The 25,840-nt window shown below is 38.2% G+C and overlaps 2 protein-coding genes across 4 annotated transcripts; both read left to right on the top strand.

Annotated features, from left to right (window-relative positions):
- Nucleotides 1-998: 998 nt before the first annotated feature.
- On the top strand, nucleotides 999-20,797 carry LOC137959875 (embryogenesis-associated protein EMB8-like). Of its 2 annotated transcripts, XM_068807279.1 has the most exons (15): nucleotides 999-1,312; nucleotides 1,412-1,501; nucleotides 2,517-2,578; nucleotides 3,063-3,157; nucleotides 10,506-10,595; nucleotides 11,102-11,224; nucleotides 12,518-12,595; nucleotides 17,794-17,879; nucleotides 18,073-18,121; nucleotides 18,693-18,749; nucleotides 18,859-18,989; nucleotides 19,067-19,150; nucleotides 19,261-19,330; nucleotides 19,451-19,936; nucleotides 20,717-20,797. In XM_068807279.1, the coding sequence occupies exons 1-14, from the start codon at nucleotides 1,062-1,064 to the stop codon at nucleotides 19,913-19,915; spliced, it is 1,731 nt and encodes a 576-aa protein (XP_068663380.1). In that variant the 5' UTR covers nucleotides 999-1,061; the 3' UTR covers nucleotides 19,916-19,936; nucleotides 20,717-20,797. The 2 variants fall into 2 exon arrangements, with proteins under 2 accessions (XP_068663380.1, XP_068663379.1); XM_068807278.1 differs by lacking the exon at nucleotides 20,717-20,797 and having other exon boundaries at nucleotides 1,000-1,312; nucleotides 19,451-20,145.
- Nucleotides 20,798-20,984: 187 nt separating this feature from the next.
- Nucleotides 20,985-23,225, top strand: LOC137959876 (zinc finger protein STOP1 homolog). Of its 2 annotated transcripts, XM_068807281.1 has the most exons (2): nucleotides 20,985-21,071; nucleotides 21,787-23,225. In XM_068807281.1, exon 2 carries the CDS (start codon nucleotides 21,802-21,804, stop codon nucleotides 23,221-23,223), a length of 1,422 nt encoding a protein of 473 aa, XP_068663382.1. In that variant the 5' UTR covers nucleotides 20,985-21,071; nucleotides 21,787-21,801; the 3' UTR covers nucleotides 23,224-23,225. The 2 variants fall into 2 exon arrangements, with proteins under 2 accessions (XP_068663382.1, XP_068663381.1); XM_068807280.1 differs by lacking the exon at nucleotides 20,985-21,071 and having other exon boundaries at nucleotides 21,675-23,225.
- The last annotated feature ends 2,615 nt before the right edge of the window (nucleotides 23,226-25,840 follow it).

The raw sequence follows: 25,840 nt of genomic DNA, 5'->3' as shown, positions 1-25,840 counted from the left end.
ACGTATATTATTTTCTAGCATTAAGAGAAACAACTATAGTTTGTAATTTTATAATGGATTTATAATTTTTATTTGGGTGATTGTAAATTGATCGTGATATTTCATTTAATTTTGTTGTGTTTGATTATTGTATGAAGTTTATTTATAATATTATGTAATGTATGAAGTGTTTAGACTATTTTATGGAATGTATAGATAATTTTATGGAGTGTTTATGGAGTATTTATGGAGTGTTTATGGAGTGTTTATACAGGTATTATGTATATTGATTATGCCCAATTTTAAGTAGAGGTTATGCGGAATTTTATACAAGTATTATATACATAGATTATACTCAATTTTAAGAAAAGGTTATGCCTCAATCTTATACATGTATTATATATATAGGTTATGTCTAATTTTATGTAGATGTCGTACCCAATTTTATGTAAAATATACGTATAATTTTATATATAATTTATTTGATATATATTTTTTGAAAAAGTTTAAATGTATGTTGAGGCTTGAATTCGGCTCGAAGCTCAGCTCGAGCTCGGTTGAAATTTTTGGGCTCGAGGTCGATAACAATTTTAGGCTCGAGATGAGGCTCGGCTCGAAGCTCGGCTCGAAATATTTAAATCAAACTCGGCTCGAACATAGACAGGTTCAGGCTCGGCTCGGCTCAGCTCAGCTCGATGCCACCCATAGGGAGAGGAGACCGGTAGCATTAGCCTTACCCACTCGTGCCTAATCTGACTCAACACCGAACTACTCGTGCCCACTCGTAGGCGTGCCCACTCGTGCCCACTCGTGCCTAATCTGACTCAACACCGAATTTACCTAATACGGAACTCAGGATCTTCCGTATATCCATATTGGTGGGCATCCACTGTCTTTGACAGCAACTTATCCCGCTCTGGACGGAGATGCAAATTACCGAATTTTAAGGCCTTCCGTGTCCCGACGTCCGTCGTTGACAATTCACGTCCTTATAATTCGCTACGACGCTGTCTGGATTCGACTTTTTTTGTTTTTTTCTTCTTCTCCGTTTTTCTCTTCGTTCCCGAATCTCGATTACTCTTATGGATTGTTACGGTTCTCGGAGCTCCTCTCCCACCGAGCTTCTCGTGGCAGCGGCTGCTGCGATACCGCTTTGGTACTATCTTTTTGCGTCTGTCTTAATTTTTTTCATTTTTCTGTATACTTTTCTCGAAATCCATTTTTTCAAAGATTTGATCCGAGGATTTATTGGAGATCGGGTCTCTCTCACGTACCATCCTGCCTCTGACGTCTTTCATGGCGTCGCTTCCCTCTGCCGGACTCTTGGTGGAAGGCAAGTTCGTTCAACTTTTATTTTCAAGTTTCTCCAGCTTCGGTTTCCCGATTGTTTAACCGGGCGCTTTCGTTCGTTCTGGTTCTGTACTTGGTACAGGTATTCGCCGACTCCGTGGCTTTCGAGTCCACATTTGCAGACTGCGTTTCTGACCTTGTATGGAAGACCCCCGGTTTTCGATTATCAGAGGTTAGTGATGATGTAAAACATTGAACCGAGTCTTTATGTTGTTCAATTTTGCGGTTCTGAACTTACAGGCTGTTGGAAAAGTGACTTGTAATTTGCTTAAAATAGGTGCGTGTTATATTTCACTTAAGTCACGACGTGAATTTACTAAATGCTTAAGCTACTTTTTGGTCTGTATTTGGTGTACCTAACATTTGTTTAGTGTATTGAAGTTTATGCTTCTATGGTCTTAACTTTATCTTTATCAGTATAGCTAACTATTTATATGTACTTCTCAGAACTTTTCATGTTCGTGGTTCACTTTAGCTTTTCTTCCTTTTAATTTTTGTCTGATTTGTTAATTCCAGCATCATGGAATTATTTAATGTTCAGGAGTTTAGGTTTTCAGGTTTAGTTTGATTCTGTTTTTATCTACTTCTTGCTGTCCTCTTCTGTTAAAATTTATCTGCTAAATGTGTGGGCTGCTACCAATGTCTTGAAAATCGGCAATTGCTTGCTGCAACTATTCATGTCTCTTAGCAGAGGAGTTGTCTTGTCTTTTTATTCTATTTTCAAAATTATTAAAAACCATCAAATAAAGAGCTAAAATAAGATGTTTAAATGGCTTCCAATTTTATACTGTAGCATTATTTTACGTTAAACTGGAGATTACCAAAAGCAGCGGAGTTACTGAATACTTCTTTTATCACTTTATTTGGACTTAGAAACTTAACTCTTATATGCCTACTGCATGAAGCTATGTACTCCTGTTAAAATCATGTCCTAACTGCCCACCATCTGGAATTATTTTTTAATTCATAATTTTCAAATCTGGTATTTGAGTGTAGTGATAGAAGTTAATAGTTGTGTCATATTAAATACTACTTGAAAAATTCTTCATCCTCGACGTTTGCTTCTTATACAGTGATTTGTTTCTCTAGTTGACTTATTTTTCTTTTTATGCTTTTATATCATTTATATTGGCGTGTAGATAATTGAATTCTCAATTTGTTTCCTGTCATTTTTATTTGATTTTTAGGCAGGTACTCCTTGTGCCTGATGGTGGGACTATTGCCCTTGACTGGTTGATACTCTCTGATGGTAAAATTTTTGTGTTTCTTCTGATAGTATTCTCTAGCTGTTTGATAAAGCATCTGCATGATTTTTAGGCCTTATTCTGCACAAATGGTCATCACCTAAATAAAATACTATTTATTTACCGTCTGCACAGCCTTCGAGCCCAAAATAGTGGATTCGAGGCTTCAAAGCTGCTGCTGCTGATGTCAGTGTACTATTTAGGGGGTTTATGCTTTGATTATGTGCATAGTATCACTGAAGGCCGATGCTTGGGATACATGTGTGAATTTGGCAGCTGTATCTTGTGTCGTTGTGCTTTCTTCACCTTGGGAAATATTGAAATTTACATGTATCTTACAACAGAACTACAAAAAGAAACCTTTTACCAATATCCAGAATGAAATAAATAATATAAAATATATAAAATGGATCTCAGACTTTTCTTTCTGTTATATGAAGTATATTTGGAAGACAGATGAAATGGTTGACCACATAATTTCTTCTACAGGTGCCATGGTTTCAAAAGTTTTTTCCTTACCTAAAGAGGATCCAACACCTATTTTGATAGTAATTCCTGGTTTGACAAGTGATTCTTCTGCTTCTGTGAGTATTTTTGTCATGTGATCTTTATAGTACTGTCAGCTGATGCACAATCCATAACTTTCAAAAGAATGCGAACTTATTCTGTTGTAAACTCTTTCACTTTTTGTGTTTGGCATCTAGGAAACCCAAGGATACACTAAGCAGCAAAGGAACAGCTAAAAAGCCTTTCTATTTACTAAGAGTTGACAAAAGTCATGACTCTCAGTTTCTTCCATATGCACTCAACATGCTGCACCAGTTATGGAACTCCCAGTTACTATAAGTTTTTAGTTGGATGTAAACACTCTGGTTACCTTCTTTAACTATAGCAATGTTAAAGTTGGATCTAAGTCCATTCTAAAATGACTAGCCAAAGTTAGGAAGCCTTTTGCCATTTAATAACCATTGGATTTTTCTTGACATTAATTTATTTAGTATTAATCCCACTAACATTTCCCTCATGTCTATGCCTATGCAAACCAACAACAGGCCAAAGTAGTGAACAACACAAATAAAGTAGAAACTAGATGGGACACGAACTAGACCAACAAAACATATGTTACTCTGATACCATATTAATGTTAGATCCATGTCCATCCAAAAATGACTAGTCGAAGTTAGGTGGGCTTTTTCCAAACTAGTAACTAGAATATTTTTCCTGATATTAATAAACGTTGGAAAGCAATAATATTAATCATTTCATGTTGCCTCTTTGATCATTTTCTAAGAAATGTTACATCCGACTGGTTCTAAACTTTTACATAATGTATCAGAAAGTTTTCAATAGTTTTAATTAAAAATAGAGCCATTAAATCAGATATAGAGTGGTTTTTATACGTGGTATTTATTTAATGCTATGAATCTAAAATGTTTGCCTTATTGTAAATTTGTCCTACCTCTTTTACGATTTTATGTTGGCAACCATCATCACCATTCTTTCCTTGGAAAGACACAGAAATGTGCCTGATACTCTTATTTGGATGCCATGCACTCAAGGTAATTTCTCAACTTCATCTGCATACAATTTCCTGAGTTGTCCCAGCCCTCCACAAACTAAACATCCTGCTGCCATTGCATGGACCTTGCTTGCCCCTCCTCGTGTTAAATTTTTTATCTGGTTCGCATGTAGGAATAAAATTCTCACATCAGATTCCCTAATCCGGAGAGGAACCTATGTCCCCGACCCTCTATGCCCCTTCTACCAAACTTCCCCAGAAACAACCACCTATATCCTTTTACATTGCAACTATGCCCATTTTGTATGGACCAGCCTCCTCAACAAAATCGGTCTCCAGTATTGGCGCTTTCAAAATCTCTCATCTACCATCCTCTCAGTTACTAATGCTAGCCTCCCAAAACTCGAAAAATTATTAATCTCTTGCTGTGTTGGGTATCTCATTTGGGCATTATGGAAAGAAAGGAAAAATCGTAAATTCAATCTAAAATCTATTCCTAGCAATACATTGGTTGAAAAAATTATTGGTCAAGTTACTGCGTGGATCCTTTTACATAAGGAATTCAGAAATCTAAATGGATCTAATTTTCATGAGAACTGGCGGATAATTGCTGGTATGTCTTATCCACCTCGCCCCCCAATTATGGAAATTTGGTCTCCTTCCCACCCCCCCCCCCCCCCCCCAAAAAGCTACTATAAATTGAATTTTGACGGAAGTGCTTTTGGATGTCCTGGCCCAGTGGGTTTTGGTGGTGTTGTTCATGACAAAAATGGTACTCTTCTTTTTTCTTTCGCTGGGCCAATTGGAATTTCAGATTCAACTACTGCTGAACTCTCTGGGTTACTAAATGGACTTGGGATTTTCAAAAGTCGTCTTACTGGGCCCTTTTGCATTGAAGTTGACTAAAAAATCGTCATCAACTGGTGTGCAAAGACAGATCTTCCACCATGGTGGCATTAGGACATGTTTTATGATATATGTAATTTAACCTCTTCTTTAAATTGTAATTGAAAGTACATTCCTAGGTCAGCTAATCATTTAGCTAATGCTCAGGCTAAATTAGGTGTTTCACTCCAACACCTTGTTGTGGAGGAAGGCCCTCTTTAGCAAGGTATTGTAATCTTTCTCCTCCTTTTTAATAACTTATACATCTTCATTAAAAAAAAAACAACCATCAACTCTTTGTGGGGAAAACATGTAATGTCTATGCTTATATTTCCTTTTCCTTTTCTTTTTCTTCTAGCCCATTATGAAGATAGTTTGTTGAATTTCTGGAAAAGAGAAATACTTCATTGACTTGATGTAATTTGAGTACATGAGACTCTATTTATAATAGAGGAAACAAGTAGAATCGAATTACAATTCAACTACCCTTGTCCCAGTTACACCCAAAGTTAAACACTAAAAAATAAGTCCTAGAACAATTAAACAACTGAATATAAATAGAAGACTAACAGAACTAAAACATTTTCAAATAAACTCTTCTATGAGACTTCCTCCTGTGAGACTCCTCTTTGACTCCACCATAGTAATTCTGGCTTTTGTGAGACTTCTTGTTGTGAGAGTCACGTAAAACTCTTTCATACTTGTTCTTCAACACTCTCCCTCAAGTTGAAATTTATAACTTTAGCTTGCAATGAAAAGGATTCTTGGTCTTTAATCTCGGTCTTCAATCTTCATTGGCTAAAAATTTTCATAGATGTAAAATCCTCATCTTTTGTTTTCCCTCTTTCTTGAATATTTTGGTCACATAAAAATTACCACAACATGTGGAATAACATATCTCTTTCTTGTACTTCTTTTTCTTCTCCCCCTCAAGTTGGGGATGAAAAAAATATAATGACCCAACTTGGATAAAACACAATATGGGAGAAGAAAATTACTCTTAGCCTAAGACAAAACTCTGTACACCAGTCAAAACAGAAGTCTGAAACACACTTTGCTCAAATTTAATGGTAGAAAAATGGCTCAAACTTTAGGGCACAACTAAAAGATTCTCTTTTAAGGGTAGTTAAAACATAAATCACCTCTTAGGTGAAGAATAAAAGACTTGACTTGAGTTGGATGTTGGGCATACCCCTATATTTTTTAGGTAGTGGGTCTAGGCATTGCTTTGAAGTGATAAAAACGCGAGATGATAAATTGAAGAAATACTAAAGGAAAACAACTTTAATCGGAAGGAGGCAACTATGCAACACTCATACTTCCAAACGAATATAGAACGTGACCTTTTTTTTTTTTTTTGAAAAACTAGGGGAAACTATAACTGTAGAACTTAATAAATTCAACCAAGTATAATTTTTTTGGGGTGGCCATAATTTTTTGGAGTTGACAATATAGAAGATACACAACCAAGTAACAACATTGAAGTAGGATGTTCCATACCTTGAATGAGCACATCATGGAGTAATTAAGTCTGACAAAAAATCTCTGATTAGAAGAGAAGTTTGGCTAAAAACTAAGAATCTAGGAGAAAAGGAAACTTAATTCACTTAAATGCATGGAAAGATAATAGGAGAGAATAGGAAAAGTGAAAGATTTTCGACAAAACTGGTCTTTAGTACTTCTGATATCTATATCACCCAAAATATAGCTCAAAATCACAATCGGTTTGTTTCTGAAGAAACTAGACTCAAATAGCTTTAAATTGATACCTAATTTAACAAAAAAAACTTTATTCTTGAATCTTTTATGACCTCTTGATTTACTTTATTTTGTAGATTGACCTTTGCCGACTCCCGTGCAAATATCTCCTTACATATAGATCATATTGACATGATATTTGCTCCTTCTGAAACTAGAATTTGATAACTTTCATGCAAGTATAATTTTTCTTCATAAAATATACTTCTTTTGAGAAAAATAATCTAATAGATTTCATACTCTTTAATCTGGCTGAACTAAGTACTCTTTCTTCTTTGGCCAGAAGACCATTGACTCTTCTGATATTGATAATTTTCTAGAAAACTTCAATTGAGAATTGGTTTGGTAGTTAAGATGTACAAATATTTCTTTGACATATAATTTTCCATATAAAGTCTCGTCCTCGATGGCATAAAATGCCTCGAAAGTTGAAGTTTTCTGCTGTTGCTCGAGCCTCTCTTGCAATCTGACCTTTGCTGCTTCAAATATTAATTTCTTTTTGTATAAAACTGTGATCGACAAAATTATTTTTGAGCTGGAAAGTAGTCTCAAAGATCTTTCTGTTAGTATATAATTTGCAATATAAAAATCTCAGTATGGAGGTACGAAGGGCAAGTAAATAACGGGTACTAGGACAAGAAAGAAAGAAAAAAGTAGAACATGAACCTAAACTACTAGAGATGATAAACAAGAAAAAGATCAAATCATTTATGGGGTTGACTGAATCAACTCACATAACCCACTCTGATACAATGTTGAATTTCTGAAAAAGAGAAATACTTCATTGACTTGATGTAATTTGAGTACATGAGCCTCTATTTATAATAGAGGAAATGAGTAAAATCCAATTATAATTCAACTAGCCTTGTCCCTGTTACACCCGAAGTGAAACACTAAAAGATAAGTCCTAAAATAATTGAACAACTGAACATAAATAGACTAACATAACTAAAACACCTTCACATAAACTCTTCTATGAGACTTCCTTCTGTTAGACTCCTCTTTGTCTCTACAATAGTAATTTTGGCTCTTGTGAGACTTCTTGTTGTGAGAGTCGCGTAAGATTCTTTCATACTTGTTCTTCAACATAGTTCTTCCTCTTGGTGCAATTGGTGATTACTTCTTGTTTACATCATAGCTACTTGGGATTGTGCTGTTAGAATAATTTTTTTCATTAGTATGGAGTGGCTACTATGCGATTTATGATGCAAGAGTAATAGTTAATGACATCAAGGGAGTTTGCATTACAAGGAAAATGCTTAACTGCTGCTTACTACTCAAAAAATTTTAAGCACATTGATGATTAAATTTCTTGCCTATTCAATGCTACACAACCATTTTCTTAACTTTCATATGCACTTCACCTGGGAAACCTACTCATTACAATAAAAAAATTAGCGAAAAGGAACTAGTCCTTTGTATTTTCAATGGACTACTAACAGAGTTTCACTTGTGAAGATGTGCAACATCATGCATGAAACATTGGCAATCTTACCTCAATATTGGCAATCTTACCTCAATATTGGCAATCTTGGTCTTACCTCAATATTAAGCTTTGTGTTTAAGGTCATAGTCCATGCAAAATCAACTAGGTTGTGGGTTATATGGCTGTGTTTTCTATAACCAAAAATATCCTGTTGACCATGAAATAGGTGGATGAGAGTGTATATTTAATGTTGTATATCACTATAAGTTCAAAAAAAAAAAAGTAATGGAGTCCTTGTTGGCCAAAGAGGAAGAAGAATGAAGTTGACCAGGAAAATAGAAAATGGACAAATAGGCTTGAGGGATCGAATAGTTTACATCTGTGAACAATTATAAAAATATTGTATAGGAAGGATTCCCTCCTTTGTAATATGCTCTTTTGAGCTTTTGTCTTAATAAAAATCAGCACCATTTAAAAAAAAAAAACAATTGTAAAAATAAGTGGAATGATAAAATATGGGATAGAGAAACTAACTTAAATGAAGTTATAATTGTGTGGACGCACTATGATTTAAGGTTATTATCATCCTCTTCATGTGATCGAGCTTGTGTCCCAGTAGTTGGCATCCTTGTCTATAGGAGTTCCTAGGTTTGTAAAATCAATATTTGCAAGAAAGAGGAGAAAGAAAAGAAGAAAAAGTCACAAGGTTGGTATTCAACATGGAATCCTCTTTTATTAAATTACAATGTCACAACTACAAAAATGAGCATCCCCCTTCCCTCCCACTCACACGCAAAGATAGAGCACATATATCATTAATTCCAGCTTACAAAAAGAAGAAAATTGTTTTCTTGCTTGGCCCTTGGGTGTAAATATCTCCTAATAGAGCCTCAACCTTTCACATCACTCTCCCACTAATAACTACATCCTAAATAAAGTAGTAGTTCACCTCAATGTGTTTAGTCTTCTTATGTCGATGCTAGTGGTAGGGATGGGGGGGGGGGGGGGGGGGGGGGGCGCGATATCCGTCTTGTGTAATTTTCACCCTCCAACCATTTTGAGGCAATTGTGGTGGAGTGAAAGTCTTTCTCTAGGGCCTCCAACTTTACATGGGAAGGTTCTCGAATCCTGTTGTTGTTGGAAGGGAATCATCATTACTTGGGCTAGCAATAGCAAACATCTTTCTACCGCTTCTTGATGTAGTTTGATGAGATCCGGAAACCTTTGTAACAAATTTGAGCATTTCTTGGTTGTACACTCCCTAGAAGTTCCAATAACATAGCCGATACTTTTTCTGGGAAAGGAGTTACTTTGCAGCACCTTGTTGTTGGCTCTTCACTAGCCATTTGAGCATGTTGATTTCTACGGCCAACACATAAACACAAGAGATCTCAAGGGAAGGAGAGGAGAGAGAAACTCTAGCTATTGGGAGAGAGGAGAGAAGAAGCCAAGGAAGGGAAAAAAGAGGAAAAGAGAGAGGGGTGTAAGGATTAATTTGAGCTAAGAGGAAGAGGTTTGAATGCTCTACCCGATGCGTTTAGGTTGTATTTATGGTTGTGGGAAGGTGTTTATAATGACTACAACGCCCTTAGGGTTGCATGCTTCAAAAGGAAAAAGACATTAGAGGATATACACCAACTTGCATAATTACAATTCTCTGCCATCTCTATGGAAGATCTCTTTATTTACTAGCCATGCCACCCCTACACATGTGGGTGTCTTTTAACAAATCAATTTCTATGTTTTGAGCTATGGTGGCCTTTTATATTATTCTTTTGTAGACTCTTACCTTTAGGAACCTTCTTAATAGAAACAACTTTCTCATTTTTATTAAAAATGAATAAATTATTAGTGAACAAAGATCTCAACTTGACTGTACGCCCAATTTTCATTGGCTTGTTAACTGAGAACCCAAACTCAGTTACAATGAGGGAAAATAAAGAAGAAAAGACACCGTAGTTTCTGTACAAATTAGAGTTGGTTGTGGTACCTAATCCTTTTTATTAACGTATGTTACAATGTAAATTAGAAAATATACCCGAGTTATAAAAGAAGAATAGTCACCAGAAGTTACTGGACAAACCTACGCTTTTCTATTAACGTGTTGCTCCAACAGGTTCTGACCTTACCGACTTAAAAGACTATATGATATAAGAAAAATTCTAGAGATCCATCTTTTCATAATTATCTTCAGAAAGAAAACGAAAAATTAACAATGATACTGAAAGGATAAGACTTATCACAAACCTGGTGTATTGTTTTGATTCTCTTCTTTAATTTACAACCTTGTTGAAAGTTCTGTTTCTTAACTCTTTACTCAGACAAGCTTTATTAATTTGTACAGTATGTAAAGCATCTAGTTTTCAAGATGGCCAAACAAGGATGGAAGGTTGTTGTTTGCAACCATCGGGGATTGGGTGGCATGTCTATGACTGTGAGTTTGCTTCTCTCTACTGTTTTTTGCATTGATCCTTTTCACTGAATTGCTCATCTAATCTCTTAATGTGAGCCTTGGGTTCAAGTTCACTGCCGTAGGGGTTATTTATAAACTCACACACTCTCTCACAAACAAACAAACAAAACAAAACAAAAAGAACAGTGAAATTCTCAAAGCCAGAATGGGATTAAAGCTGACTTACTACAAGGTGTGAATTACTTATGAATTCTTGATCTTAAGTCATGCTCTGGATCCACCATACGTACTCAAACAGTAGGTTACCTCCATGACAGAGCTTATTGTTGTTCCTTCTTTATAATGTCAAAGTTAGGGCTAAAAGTATCATCCTAGATTGGTGAGTAGAATGATTCTCTGGTAATTATTTGGCCATTTGTATGTATAAGTTTAATTAGTGAGTGAAGATTTGTTAAATTACTTTTTGAGTTGTAATTTTGTCTTCAATGTCTCTTACAAGAATAGTTGGTCTTGTGCAATGTTGACAGTCTGATCGCTTTTATAATGCTGGTTGGACTGAAGATTTACGGAAAGTTGTCAACAAACTTCATAAAGAGCATCCAGAGGCTCCTCTTTTCACTGTTGGGACAAGCATTGGTGCCAATATTCTGGTAATTTGTTTGTACTCTTCCTTGATGAATTTGTCGTTATATTAAAAGCACAATCTATTAATAGAACTTCCTTTATGATCTTCATTTTTCTTCTAGGCTACACAGGGATTGTATCATAATTAACATAAGAATCTCGATAGGTTTATGAGACTGAAAATTTAACTAAGTACAGCCATTTTTGGGCCTGCTACCTGACAAAGGCATACAAGGACATGCTTTTCCTTTTTGGTGACCTTTCAAAGGACTCATAAAAAAATTATAATTGATCAACGCAGATTTGATCCAAATAATCAGCCTGTTTACTGCTTGGTGAAGAAAAAGAGCAACAATGTCAACAGGCCTTGATTGGTTCCTCTCGTTGCTCGACTTCCATGGCGATAGAAACTGAGTGATGCAGTACTTATGAAAGATCAGATCTGAAGTGCAATGCTGGAACACAAGAAAGAGAAAGATTCTCTCTGAATTCCTTATCTCTTAACCCCAGAGATGGGAAAGACCACTTGAAAGGCTTTTGTTTTGGAAATGATTTGCAGTAATGGGGAGCAAGTGAAAATCCATGTTTTTGGTAGGCCAAGAAAATCGTATCAGACTGGGAATAGTTAAACAATTTTGAAACGATTCTCTTCTACTGCTCCCTCTTTTTGGTACTTGAACTCGATTCAGAAGAAAAGTGAGCATCCCCTGTTTTTTCAGCATTCCAGCCACACCACTTGATAGAATAAAAGGAAACTTGCATGGCAGAAAAGGTTTTGGCATGCAAATCTTCCTGTCAACAGGATTCATGCTTGGTGTGGTTTCAGCGGGAGAGATCTGCTGCTATGTTTTCGAATCATATGTTGTTGATGTACCAGAAGGGAACACGGAGGAGGATACGTGGATGTTTGCAAACATTGTGGTGAAGCTGAAATCTGCAATAGTTGCTCGTATTTGGTGCAAGGGTCTTATGATTTGGAGGTTTGGCAAAAATAACTATAATTTTGTACAAGGACAAAATTTGACAAAAAAGGACCAAAAAAGATATTTATAATCTAAGACAGATTAGGGTTTTCAGACTTCTCTCCCCTATTTATATTTTGAACTACTAAAAATTACATGCATGTCCCTGCTGTCCCTTAAACCCCAGGAAATGACTTTCTAAAAGAAATAATTTTCCTATAAAATAAATTAAACCTAATCTTATCTTCCAACACTTTAATTTTTTTTCCTAGTGCTCAAGTTTCTAAGTCTTCCACAAAAGATATGTTTTAAAGTGTTTGCTATGGGCATCTTAGCTTCTCTGTTATGCTATTTCAGGTTAAGTATCTCGGAGAGGAAGGAGAAAATACTCCTGTTGCAGGAGCAGCATCTATTTGCTCCCCCTGGGATCTGCTGGTGGGTTTTATTTCTTTATTATTTGTAAAATAATTTATGATTTTTCCAAATAAGGGTTTCTGGTTTCAGCAAAATCCAAAGAAACACATGTGTAGCTTATATCCAAAGGAGGATATGAATTACAAGTTCTTAGTCGTAATAAGGATTAAGGGATCTCTTAGAAAGATATCATGATAGAGTTACAAAACATCATTGGAAGGAACATAAACTAGTGATAATACCCCTAATTTAGGATCTTCATATTGAAAACTACAAAAGTAATTATTACAATGTTTTGAAACTTTCATTTAATGAAGTTAGTAATCTTGCAAGAAACTAAATGTGAATGCATGATTGATTCCTTTGCCCACGATCTATGGGGATGCAATAGCCTTGAGTGGAAAGATGTTGATGCCATTGGTCATTCTGAGTGAATCCTTCTTCTTGGAACTCTAGTGTCATTGATGTGATGGATTGTATCACTAGTGCTTATTCATTTTGAATCAAACTGCATGACATTCACTCTGGGACCTCATGGGGTTTTATTGACGTCTACGGGCCCACTTGCTACCGCGAGCGTAGCTCCTTCTGGAACGAGCTCTCTAACCTCCTTCATTGGCAAGTCCCATGGCTCATTGCTAGCGACTTCAATACCACTACTTTTGCAGTGACAAATCCTCCCTATCACCAAAATTAATTCCACCATGCGAACATTTACTAATTTTATCAGGAGTTTGAATTGGAAGAAATTATCTTCTTTGGCAAATCCTTAACCTGGTTGAATGGACAACACCCACCCATCCTATCCAAGTTAGACCATTTCTTTGCCATTGGTGATTGGCTGAGATTATATGAGAATGTTTGCAGGGCGGTGTTACACCATGCTGGATCCGATCACTGACCCATCCAGATCAATACCAATTTTGGTGAATGGGGCCCCGCTCCCTTCAGATTTGAGAATGGTTGGCTGAATCACGATCAATTTGAGAACTGGGTTAAAGCTTGGTGGTCTCAGTTGAGTGGCACGAACTTTGATGGATGGATTTTTCCTTGCAAGTTCAAACTCTTAAAAAGCAAGCTTAAATCTTGGTCCTCGGATTGTAGCCTCTCTGCCAGACCTGAGAAGTCTTCTCTCCAATCCCAAATTGCCGACCTTGATTTCATCGAAGAGCAAAGGTACCTTCTTCCACTGAATTTTTTAGCCGCATTCTCCTTCAGAATAAATTTCAATCTCTTGTTTATAGTGACTGTGTGCAACGAAAGCAGCCAGCCAAATACAAGTGGCTTGCCAAAGGGGATGGCAACACCAAATTCTTCCATGCAATCGTCTAGGCGCGTTGGAGGACTAACCGAGTTACTTCTTCGGATAGGACCTTCATTACTAATACTTCAATTAGCTTCTTTACAGATCTCTATTGCGAAGAATGTCATGCTAGACCGAGGCTCTCTAATCTTCGCTTCTCCTCGATTTCTCCTTCCTAGGCCGTGTTTATGGAGCTTCTATTTTTTTATCAAGAGATTGAAGACCCTAGCCTTGATAGGTATAATGGCGAAACAAGTGTTACTGGCCTACACTAAAGGAGGACATCTTCTCCATGGTTCATAGATTTTTTGATCATGGAAACACCTTCAAGAGCATTGGGGCATCTCTCATTGCCCTAATACCAAATAAAGCTAATGTGGAGCATCCGGGTGATTTCAGGCTGATCACCCTCGTCTCAAGTTCCTACAAAATTATTGCCCATCTTCTCGCCCAAAATATCAAGGCGATCCTCCCTATTGTCACTCATCAGGGGCAAAACGCTTTTGTTCGAGGAAGGGATATTTTGGACTCTGCCATGGTAGCTCATGAAGTGCTTGATCATTTTATAAAATCTGCTCTTCCTCAATTTGTTCTCAAGCTCAACCTTCAGAAGGCTTTTGATCGGGTCAATTGGGCTCTCCTTGACAATGTCATGATGCGTATGGGCTTTGGGGATCGGTGAAAATTTTGGCTCCATAGTTGCATTTCCTCAACTTCATACTCTCCTGCTCAATGACACTGTATTTTGGATTCTTCTAGGGCTCCAGAGACATGAGGCAGGGTGACCCCCTCTCCCCTCTCCTCTTCAACCTTGTTATTAAATACTTGTCCTCCATGATCTATTCAACTAGAAGAATGGGATGGCATAGTGCGGTGGCAAACTAGGCGGAATTTGATATTCCCTTGCTGCAGTTTGCTGACGACACTATCTGTTTTGTGGTTGGCACCTTGGACCAAGTCCACAGGCTCAAAGCTCTCTTTGGTCTTTTCAAGCTCACCTCGGGTCAAAAGATCAACTGGAGAAAAATCACTATTTTGGGGCTACACATGAACCCATATCTGCTTTAGAGCATGGTTGACACCCTTGGTTACACTGTCATGACCCTCCCTTCTACGAATCTCGGCCTTCCTCTCATGGATTGTAGGTCAATGATGGGTCTTTGGGCCCTTGTTATTGAGAGGCTTGAGCGGCACCTCTCCACTTGGAAGGGCGGACTTCTTTCTAAAGCGGGAAGACTTACACTAGACTTACACTACTTAATTCTTGCGTTGCCTTGCTTCCAACTTCTTTCGGAAATCTGGGGCAAGTTGGATTACTGAGGGCAATTGTCACCACCTCTCTTCCATTTGGAGGTCTATTTTCCACCTTTTCCCGATATTTCGCTCTACTATTTGGTTCTTTGTTGGCGACGGCTCTAGCCTGAACTTTTGGAAGGATTGGTGGAGCAAGGATGGTCCCCTCATCAACTCCTTTCAACCCCTCATGCAGCTCACGACTCGCCGGGACTTATCTGTGGCTGATGCTTTGACGTACGGCTCCTGGAATCTCCATCTAAGGTGTGGGCTGACGGTCGTGGAAGCTCTCACTGCTTGCAATCTGGTCGATGGCCTAAGCTCCACTAAGATTTGGGGTCGTATGAAAGACAAGATGATTCAGTTCCCTGATGACAGATGTCGTTTTTCTGTCTCCTCGGCATATAGACATCTCATGTATTAAGCTCGGACCTCTGACTCCCACATTGCCGCAACCGCTTGGCGTCTCACGGCTCCCCACAAAGTGAAAAATTTCCTCTAGAGTGCTTACCTTAATTGGATTCTTACTACTGATAACCTCCAACAGTGTGGCAACTCTTCCCCTAACCCGCTCTCCCCATTTTGCAACTCGGAGGAGGAAACTGTAAGTCATCTACTCCACTGCTCGTTCGCTTGGCGAGTCTGGAATTTTCTCCTTAGCAGATTGGTCATCCAGTTTTGCCTTCCTTGTGACCTTGGTGAGATTAGTCGCTTCTCCTTTGGGGCCCACCTCTCCAAATTGGGTTGGCTTCTCCTCTTTGCTACATTGCCCATGTCCATTGGTGCGTTTGGAAAGAAAGAAATTCTTGGAGATTTAATGGCAAATTCAGCACAATCAATGAAGTCATTTGCTACGCCACTGGTCTCATTTTATATGGCTCCACACTAGGAAGGATTTTGACTGTTTGAAGAAAGTCCCCCTCTGCACCAATTGGCGTGCGGTTGCCCAAATGTCCACTCCCGCCTTGCCCCCTCTGGTTGCTTGCTGGAAACCTCCTCTGCTTGGATATCTCAAGCTCAATTTTGATGGAAGCACCATTGGCAGCCCTGGAGCCATAGGGTTTGGAGGTGTATTCCATGATTCGGAAGGCTCCCCCCTTATATCCCATTCTTGACCTTTGGGTGTTGTTGACTCCACTACTACTGAGCTCTTTGCCCTTCTTCACGTCTTCAGGTGACCGTTTCAGTGGTCCTCTCATCATGGAAGGTGACTCCAAGGTGGTGATTGATTGGTGCTCTTCTTCTTCATACCCCTTGGCATCATTGGAATATTTTCCTGGGCATTTTGGATCTTGTATCTTCTACTGGTCTCATGTTTCTAGGTCAGCTAAATTGGGTACGTCCCTGTAATGTCTTTGTTGTAAGGAGAGCTCTCCCTTGATGTAATTTATGTTCCCTTTTGTTTGCAATAAAATCATCACCTTCTAAAAACAAAGTTAGTATTTCCACTACAGAGAATGGAAAAAATTTCTTTCTTGAACTGGATAAGAGGCAAGATAAGGATTCTCCAAGCATAATATGTTTTAGAAATTGCAACTCAAACTGAGGGCAATGAGTGACACTATATAGCACTGGATAGATGATGAAGAATGACAAATGAAACACAAGGCAGTAAGTATCTTTCAAAATATATTACAGAAGCAGCATGTAATTTGCATTATTTTAGTATCTCATGTCAGTGCTTTGTTGACTGATTTGCAATCTCTATCTCTCAATTCAGATAAAAAAAAAGCTGTAGCAAATCAGCTCTATGGATTTTTGTTTTCCGTTTCTAGTCATAATTGGATTGAATGATCCAGTATGTGAACCTGCAACACCGTTTTCTTTTAGAATTTAACTGGAATGTTGAAGTCACAGTGAGTATCACAATGGATGTCTTTCCATCTTTGTGGTTTCTATCTTCATTTTCTTTGTCTAGCTCTTGGGTGGGGTTGGTCAAGAGGTCAGACTCGACCCTTCTATTCTGAGCAAGTCACACCCAACTCACCCTGTGTCTGGCTACCAAACTCATGAGTCCTAATCTAACTCGGAAATTTGATACACCGAGTTAGTTCCCAATTCCAAGTCGAAAAACCCTGATTTATACAACAAAATCCCAGATCCCCTTTTTTTCCTAGATAGGTATCCAAATTTCTGATTACTATATGCAATCAAGTATTCTCCCAGTGAATTTTTTTTTTGCCTGCTGATGAAGTATGATGATCTCAATGTTGAAGTGTTTCTTTATTCCATCTAAGTTGGAATTTTTTTGTTGGACTTTTGGTGTTTGGTAGAAGGTATTCTAGTAGTGAATAAGCTGTAAATATACAACTTTCTAGTAGTGAATCCTCGTTTCTCATTCTCATTAATTTTAAAAAACTGTAAATATACTTTTCCATTCATTGAGAGATTTAATTAAGAAAAAAATTTATACAAAGACTTAAGAAGAGAAAATGATTCTTGTCCTATTGTGCTTGACATATTTGATTTCAATATTTTGGCTGAGGAATAACTCTTTATATGGTTGATTAAAACATACTCAACAACTTATATTTTGTTCTGATTCACTATAAAAATTCCAACCGAAGGCTTACACTTGAGTATGTGTACCACTCCACTTCTTATCGTTCTCCTCGCCTGACAGGTGGGTGACAGGTTCATAAACCGTAAATTTGTGCAAAAGATTTATGACAGAATGCTCACAATTGGTCTTCAGGGTTATGCACAAATGTAGGTATCGCTGGTTGCTCCCATTGTGTTATTCTGAACTTCTTTATGCCTAAGTAGCTTATCTGAATTACTGCAACATCATTGTAGTCTTATCTCCTTTTTCTTCTTAAAGTTGTGCGTTACCAGTTATTATTGTTACTTTGATTGCAATTTCTATTATTGATCTGGTAAAAAGATCTTTCCACTTTTGCAGGCATGAATCCATTTTATCTCGACTTGCCAATTGGGAAGGCATTAAAAAGGTCTGCTTTCTTTATTATTGTTCTGCTGAGCTTAAACTGCTTGATGCACCACTGACTAGTATGTCAAAACTTCAGTTATTGGTTGACCTGCAGTAGAAAAAAGTTAAGTTGAAAAAGCATGATAATTGAACTTTGTGGAAAGATTTTTCCAATTTATCTCAGTTGAATCATTGAACTATTTAAAATGTTTTTCCTGTGTATGTGGAAACAAGTAAAAAATGTGAAAAATGGTTGGTATAAGAACTGGAATTTGATGGAAATGGCAGACATCATTTACTATGTAGTCTCGCTAATACACTTTTCCTTGAATGACATCCCTGAATGCATTCTCTGTTTATTTTTGAAACGTCTCCTATAAATGAGATAGTAAAAGGACTCCATGTTGCTACCTAAAATAAAGTTGGGGTGTTCTTCTCAGTTAATTGGAAGTCACCTTGCAATAAAACAGCTTGAAAAAGACTTAAAGAGCTCAGGAAGGGCTGCAATGTGCTAGAAAACATAAGCAGTAGTAGCATATGGGTTTTTATCATTGATTGGATCTATTTCATTTCTCTGCTGGCCCTATTGACAGTCACGCTCGATCCGGGAATTTGACAACTATGCCACTTGCCTTGTGGGGAAGTTTGAGGTATCAATATATGACATATGAACTAATTTTGTGGAATTATATCTCTCCCTCATCTATTACCAGAAATTTCATCTTCTGATTTTGCTTATAAGGATTTGTTGTCCCCTAGACAGTCGACTCATATTACCGTCACTGTAGCAGTGCTTGTTTTGTTGGAAATGTAGCAGTACCACTTCTTTGCATCAATTCTTTGGATGACCCACTTTGTACAATGGAAGCCATTCCCTGGGATGAATGCAGGTCAGAGAAAGTATCCTATGAGTTTTAACTTTTTCTATTAATTGTTAATATAGGCCTAATATTTGCATTGGTTGTAGGACAAACAAAAACATTGTTTTGGCTACAACACCTCATGGAGGACATTTAGCATTTTTTGAAGGAATGACTGCCAAGAGTTTATGGTAATTAAAATAACTGCTATACAACAGATTACAGGACTATCTTTGTGTTTGGTATTGGTTGAATTGTTTATAGAAATTAGTATATGAATCAAGTTTCAATACTTAAACAGGTGGGTGGGAGCTGTTGGTGAGTTCTTTAACAACCTACACAGTAGCTCATTAATGCATAAACAGAAAAAGGTTGTTATATTTACATATTTTTCTAAATTGCAAGATTGTGATGGAAGCAGTTTCCTATCTTTACTAAAATTGGTTTAGCTTTTCTGAGGTTGTCTGACTTTCTTGGTTTTTATATTCCAGACCCATATTTCAGACCTAAGTTCATCCCTGGAATCTTCCATCGACAAGGGTCCATTTGTAGATACGTCCGAAGATGGCATGGTTGCTGCAGTGGGTAATGAACAGACAATTGACAGAGGCACTGAAGATTCATGTGATGAGCAGGCAAATCCTGAACAGAAAAACGGGAATGCTCTTACTGGTCCTTACCCAGGAAATCAAACAAGAAGTATTGATGCCTTGAATAAGACTTCTCAGCCATCAAGACAGACCACTCAGAATGACCTTCCTGTCGGGGATAATCTTATTCATGATATAGTCATGCCGGTGAGAAAATGCATAAATAAGCTTGCGCGGCATAACAGGAATTCAATGTGGTTGCTTGCTTACATTGCCCTAGTGACTACTTGGCCATTGGTGGGCTCTGCCCTTCTTGTCAGATTCAGGAAGAAATTCAGTGTGTTTTATAAGCATCATGGATCATAGCTCGAAAGAATGCCTGCGAAGGTAATCAATCTCTTTTCATACGAAATGATGGAGATAGAGAACCAAATTATAAAGCAAGGAAACTATTGTTATTCACTGCCAAAATTCAAATGTTTTGAATTTGGGTGAACTACTACCTCATATATTCCAAGAACATTCTGAATTGTAGCAAAATTTCTTGCTCCGGAAGATAGTTTGTTATGAGAAATAAGGAATATAGAAATTTCCAATATAGCTGTTAGATCAATCAAGGACTTTATACTTTCTCTTCTTAAACATTCTTTTCTCTTCATAGGAAGCTATACATTTTCATGTAAAAGAATGAAAATAGTGATCTTGTGATTTACCATTTCAATTTCATTAATTTGATCTGATGAAAGTATTTTTGAACAAGTCATATAAAATTACAAAAAATAACAATTTAGTTATTTATTTATGGAATTGCAATTCCATTTAAGCACGACAACAACAAATTTCTACAATTTGAAAAATGTAAATATTGCTTCCGAGATTATATTAACTCTAGAGAATCATTCTAAATATTTAAAAATATATTCTGGTGATAAATTCAAGTAAATACTTCAAAGCAAAATTTCTTTCATGGAACCATAAAATTGTTTTAACTGGATCGTTTCATTCTAATTATGAACTATGGAATCATAGAAATTTATCGGTTTTTGTCTATTTTGCCTTGAAATTTCCGAGAAAATTGCTATTTCCCTGCCATCTTGATCCTCTGTAAACAGCATAAACCGCTAAAAGTCTAAGTTTCATTTCCTGTGTGGCATCGAGGTGATGCAGATTGCAGATAGACGGGCGGGACCGACAGATTAGGTCCCCACGCTGCCTTCTTCAACGCCTCGCCACGTTTACCTTCAACGGCGGTGATGCATGAATCATGGAAGGAAGATGTGGGAGAGGTTGCATAGCTTCTTTCGAAGAAGCTCGCTTCTACTTCGGAAGTCAACAAAAATTTAGTCAGAGGTTGGAGTGGGGGGTGGAGCCACAACTGTGACCAGTGCACCGACTTCGTTTTAAGGGTCTGAATCTCTCAGCATCTCATTTGATGGATGGATGGTTTCAATCTCATCTTTTATGATTTCCTTCTTTTCCCAGCACGATCCTAATCCTGCACTGGAAAGCGCGTATCCAATCTGTAAGTCTCTTTCTCGGTTTCCTACTCTTTTTTGCAGCATTCTAGTTAAAAAAATTTCAAACTTTAGATCTTCGGAAGTTACCCGTCAGGGTTGTATAGGAGTTTTTCCTTCAACTAGTTGCTGTTTTATTGTCGAAGGTTTCTGTTGTTTGCTCTTTTTTGTTCTTTGTGGGGAGCTGTTGATATTTGAAAATAAAGTAAAAGGGTTCCAGGTGATCTGGGAAATGGAAGCTGTGGCTCTTAAGTGTGATAGGAGTTGAGTATTACTTGAGTCGTCAATTGGGGTTTCTCAGTGGAGATTGGGGAGGGAAATATGTTTTCTGCAGAGAATTTGGGATTTTTTAAGTTGATTTTGGGTGGTAGAATCTTTCAGTTGGGGTAATTTGAGATGATACTGCAATGAAATGTAAGATTTCAGGAAGTGATCCTTCAGGTCTCAGAGGTGGCATAGTTGTGGAAATAAAGGAGGTCTTTCGACTTGTTGCTGTGAAAAAACGCTTTTATAGATTGGTTTTTGGAATTTTCTGATAAAAGTGAAGCTTTATTGGGTTTGTAGTTTTCTCTTTTCCCCATCCGTTTATAATCCTATCTGTTTTAAATTGAGATGGACCTCAAGCAGAGGCAGTCCTCCGAAACTTTGACTAATTCTTCTAATCTGTATGAGCAACTGGAGAATTTCCCTCCTCCTCATTCCTTTGCCCATATTGATTCACAGCATCAGAAATGGGACATGGCCACTAGTTCGAGCTACGATTCCCAAATGGAACTACCTTTTACTGAATTCCAGCCTCTTCCTAACTCACCTCCCTCACAGTCATTTAGTTCTGAGCATGAGATTAAAAGAGCTGTTCACTTGAATGCAACGCCTGTAAACAACTCGCTTCAAGACTGGGACCCGAGATTGATGCTGACCAACCTTTCATTCCTTGAACAAAAGATCCAGCAGCTTCAGAGAATCATTCATTCAATAATTGATCGGGAGGGTCCTATCAGTGATTTGGCTGCACATCAGCAACTTGCAACGGCTGATCTTACCACTATCATTATTCAGTTGATCTCTACAGCTGGGACTCTTCTTCCATCTGTGATGAACACACTATCAAGTACTAATGCTTCTACTAGTGGGTTGACTAACATACTGGAATCTTCTACCAGTGCACGCATGAATGTTGGTTTACATTCAAATGAGATTATGGCAGTGGGCCAACACCATGGTTTGGATTATGATGATCAGATAAAGGGTTGTGGCGCAGAACAAAATCAATGTTATGAGCCAGACCCGCTTGGCTCCATGGAGGACCATGATGGGAAAGAGTACGAGGATGCTATGGACGGAGAAAACCTCCCACCTGGTTCGTATGAAGTCTTGCAATTGGAAAAAGAAGAAATCCTTGCTCCACATACCCATTTTTGTTCAATCTGTGGAAAGGGCTTTAAGAGGGATGCGAATCTAAGGATGCACATGCGAGGACATGGTGATGAGTATAAGACACCAGCTGCACTTTCTAAGCCTGCCAAGGATTCAAATGCAGAACCTCCCCTTTTAAAACGATATTCATGTCCTTATGCGGGTTGCAAGAGGAACAAGGATCACAAAAAGTTCCAACCTTTGAAAACTATTTTATGCATAAAAAACCACTACAAGAGGAGCCACTGTGATAAGAGTTACATATGCAGTAGATGTAATTCCAAGAAATTTTCTGTCATTGCTGATCTCAAGACTCATGAGAAGCATTGTGGTCGTGACAAGTGGCTCTGTTCTTGTGGGACAACCTTTTCAAGAAAGGACAAGTTATTTGGGCATGTGGCTCTTTTCCAAGGCCACTCACCTGTCCTTCCTGTGGATGAGCCAAAAATGTTGGGGGCATCAGAGCAGGTGCAGGGCAATGAAGGGATTGGTTGTATGGGAAGCCAGGGATTTGATTTGGGAGCAAGTAGCTCCAGCAGTGGCCCTAATGTATTGGAAACGAAGGGTGTTGATGGTCATGGATATTTTAGTGGGATTACCTTTGATACTTCTAATTTTAGTGGGATTCCTGAGTTCCCTCAGCCAGGTTTTGAAATTCCAGAAAATTCGTTTTCTTTTATCCCATCTGGATCTTGTACTTTTGCTCAAAAAGATGTGATGAACCCAAATTCCAATATTTTGTGATATTCACCGTGTTAAGGATTAATTTGATATTTATGTTAGTTTTCTAAATTAGTTTTGCTAAGATCAACACACAATTGAAGATTCTTGTTGAAAAAGAATATGTGCATATTTTACTCCTCTTTGCCTCCACTAAATGCTTTATACCTTTTTTCTTTTTCTTCTGATAATGATGTTCTTAGAGCTTTCATAGGCTCTCTCACTCACGAAAACAACATATGGGGTAGAGGTCCACATGGAGGCAGATGTAATTTCCTCTGGGATGTTTTAATTTACAGAGTCCTCAAACTTCTAAACAGCATATGATTCTAGCAGATGTGGCATATTGGTCGAACCAAGGGCTGCAGGTCAGTGAATGCTCTAATTAGCAATCCCTGAAGTCAAAAGAGAACTTAAATATGATCTTTCCGGAGAGAACAAAAAAAAAAATGGTATTTGCACTGTGTCTCAGCCATGGCCTTGATCTTGAGCGAAATTTCATATGTGAGAAGGACAAGCTGTCCATCAGTGTGAAACTTCTTGAAGAAGAGATCACATTCAAGAACATGGTCTTCAGCAGTAGGAGAAACGATTTCCTGTAATCTTCCACATTTAGAGAAGTGCGCAACACCCTCTGTTCGTACACCAACCTCACTGCTTATATCACTCAACCATGAATGTGGAGATGACAGAGGAGTAGGAGCTATGGGTAGGCTTTCTTCTGAGCTCTGGACATGAATCCACTAATTTGTGTTTACCATACAGTCTTCAATCCATTGCAAGATTGAAGAAACCTCCTCAGACCTTTTGAACCAGCTTCCTCGTCTCTTAAGATAGTCAAGTTCTCTTACAACCGTAAGAAGTGAAGACAGCATTTTAGTAAAAGCGTTAAGATCATGATCGTATGAAAGTTAGAGACAGAGTTTACCCATTCATGGAACAATGAAGTGAATACCTTTAAGGCCTTCTAGCAGCTTCAGTAACCTCCTTGATTCCTCATCAAGGAAGCAGCTTATGTCAACCACCATGTCCATTTCTTCTATTTTTTCTCAAACCCTGAATCATTTGGGTTGCTGGCATGTTCTGCAATAAATTCAAAAAGCATCAAGATACCTATAATCGAAACTAATGAGGCATTATAACCATAAAATGAAAGATTCACAGTTTTCAGCAACTTACCGTGGAAGTGCTGTTACTACTGGTTTTCTGGGTGGAATTGATTCAATAGTCTGTCTTTGAAGTGGCATTTGGAACTGAAGCACATTCATTCAAAGGGTTAACAGGTGGAGCCTGAAGGGGGATCCTCTCTGTTCCTCTTTTGTTTGCCTCTGCATTGAATCTTGTTGGGTTGCCATATATATGTTTTTTTTTGTTTTTTCTCCGGCTAAACTTTTGATGTTAAGTTCTCTTTATCAGATGCAAACATGTCTATTGAACCCAGTTACGCTAAAACCTCGAGGCTTTAGTGAAGCTGGTTTCAATATGGTATCAGAGAAAGGTAGGTCCCGAGTTCGAGTCTCGCTCCCACCTGTTTCCACGAGCCACAAATGGCAACGTGCGGGGGAGTGTTGAGAATTTAATATCGATCGGGCCGATCCCTCTTATATTCATGTTGCGCATTCACTATTGCCTCGAGGTTTTAGCGTAACTGGTTTCAATATGGTATCAGAGCAAGGTTGGTCCCGAGTTCGAGTCTCTCTCCCACCTGTTTCCACGAGCCACAAATGGCAACATGCGGGGGAGTGTTGAGAATTTAATATCGACCGGGCCGATCCCTCTTATATTCATGTTGCGCCTTCACTATAGCCTTGCGGTTTTAGTGAAGGCGCAACATGAATATAAGAGGGATAGGCCAGGTCGATATTAAATTCTCAACACTCCCCCGCACGTTGCCATTTGTGGCTCGTGGAAACAGGTGGGAGCGAGACTCGAACTCGGGACCTACCTTGTTCTGATACCATATTGAAACTAGTTGCACTAAAACCTCGAGGCTATAGTGAAAGTGCAACATGAATATAAGAGGGATCGGCCCGGTCGATATTAAATTCTCAACAATGTCTTCTTCCAAATCAAAAAATTTAGAAGGTGAATGATGTGAACCCTCGGGATGAAATCCCTTCGAACCCACGAATCAACAGGAATGAGACCCAGGACAGCCACGAAAATCAGGGATTAAAAGTGAGACGCCACAAGAGAAATTTCAAGACCGAAATCTCTGATAAGTCTGCCTTCAATCGTGTAAATGAGAGGAAGAAGGATCTTTGTCTCCAAGAGAGGCTCTGCCTCAGCCACAAGGGCTATTTCGAATTTTCTTACATGCTGCCCAAGCGGTGGAAGACACTAGGGCATTTAATTCCTTACAGTAAGGGCAGGCAGAGATGAACTAACTGATTATTTCTCCTTGTTCTAAGAAGCTTCTGGAGGGGCTCCGGGTTTCCTTTTCAGATTGTATTTCTCTCAGCAGAAAAAATTGAGTGATGTGGTTTTCATTTTGCAATTCCGAGAGGTTGTCTGGTGATGATTTGATTGGCAGAGATGAACCCATGGGACTGGGCCTGAGATATTTTTCAGTCCTGAATCCTTTCTTGGTGTACTTGTAGAATCGCAGTATTTCCTTGGAGGCTTCTAACGGCTGTTTGGG

This window comes from Aristolochia californica, unplaced genomic scaffold, assembly GCF_029961685.1.
Source record: "Aristolochia californica isolate CCGP_79_NKW_82.1479 unplaced genomic scaffold, dmAriCali1.0.hap1 SCAF_3, whole genome shotgun sequence".
NCBI classification, from domain to species: domain Eukaryota; kingdom Viridiplantae; phylum Streptophyta; class Magnoliopsida; order Piperales; family Aristolochiaceae; genus Aristolochia; species Aristolochia californica.
Note: the sequence above shows the minus strand (reverse complement) of the source record. Positions and strands in the feature narration are given on the sequence as shown.

Excerpts from the sequence above, each read along its gene's own strand:
- LOC137959875 (XM_068807279.1), top strand. The coding sequence starts at position 1,062 with ATGGATTGTTACGGTTCTCGGAGCTCCTCTCCCACCGAGCTTCTCGTG. Across the intron at positions 1,313-1,411 it reads TGCCGGACTCTTGGTGGAAG|GTATTCGCCGACTCCGTGGC; the intron begins GCAAGTTCGTTC and ends TACTTGGTACAG. Across the intron at positions 10,596-11,101 it reads TGGGTGGCATGTCTATGACT|TCTGATCGCTTTTATAATGC; the intron begins GTGAGTTTGCTT and ends CAATGTTGACAG.
- LOC137959876 (XM_068807280.1), top strand. The coding sequence starts at position 21,676 with ATGGACCTCAAGCAGAGGCAGTCCTCCGAAACTTTGACTAATTCTTCT.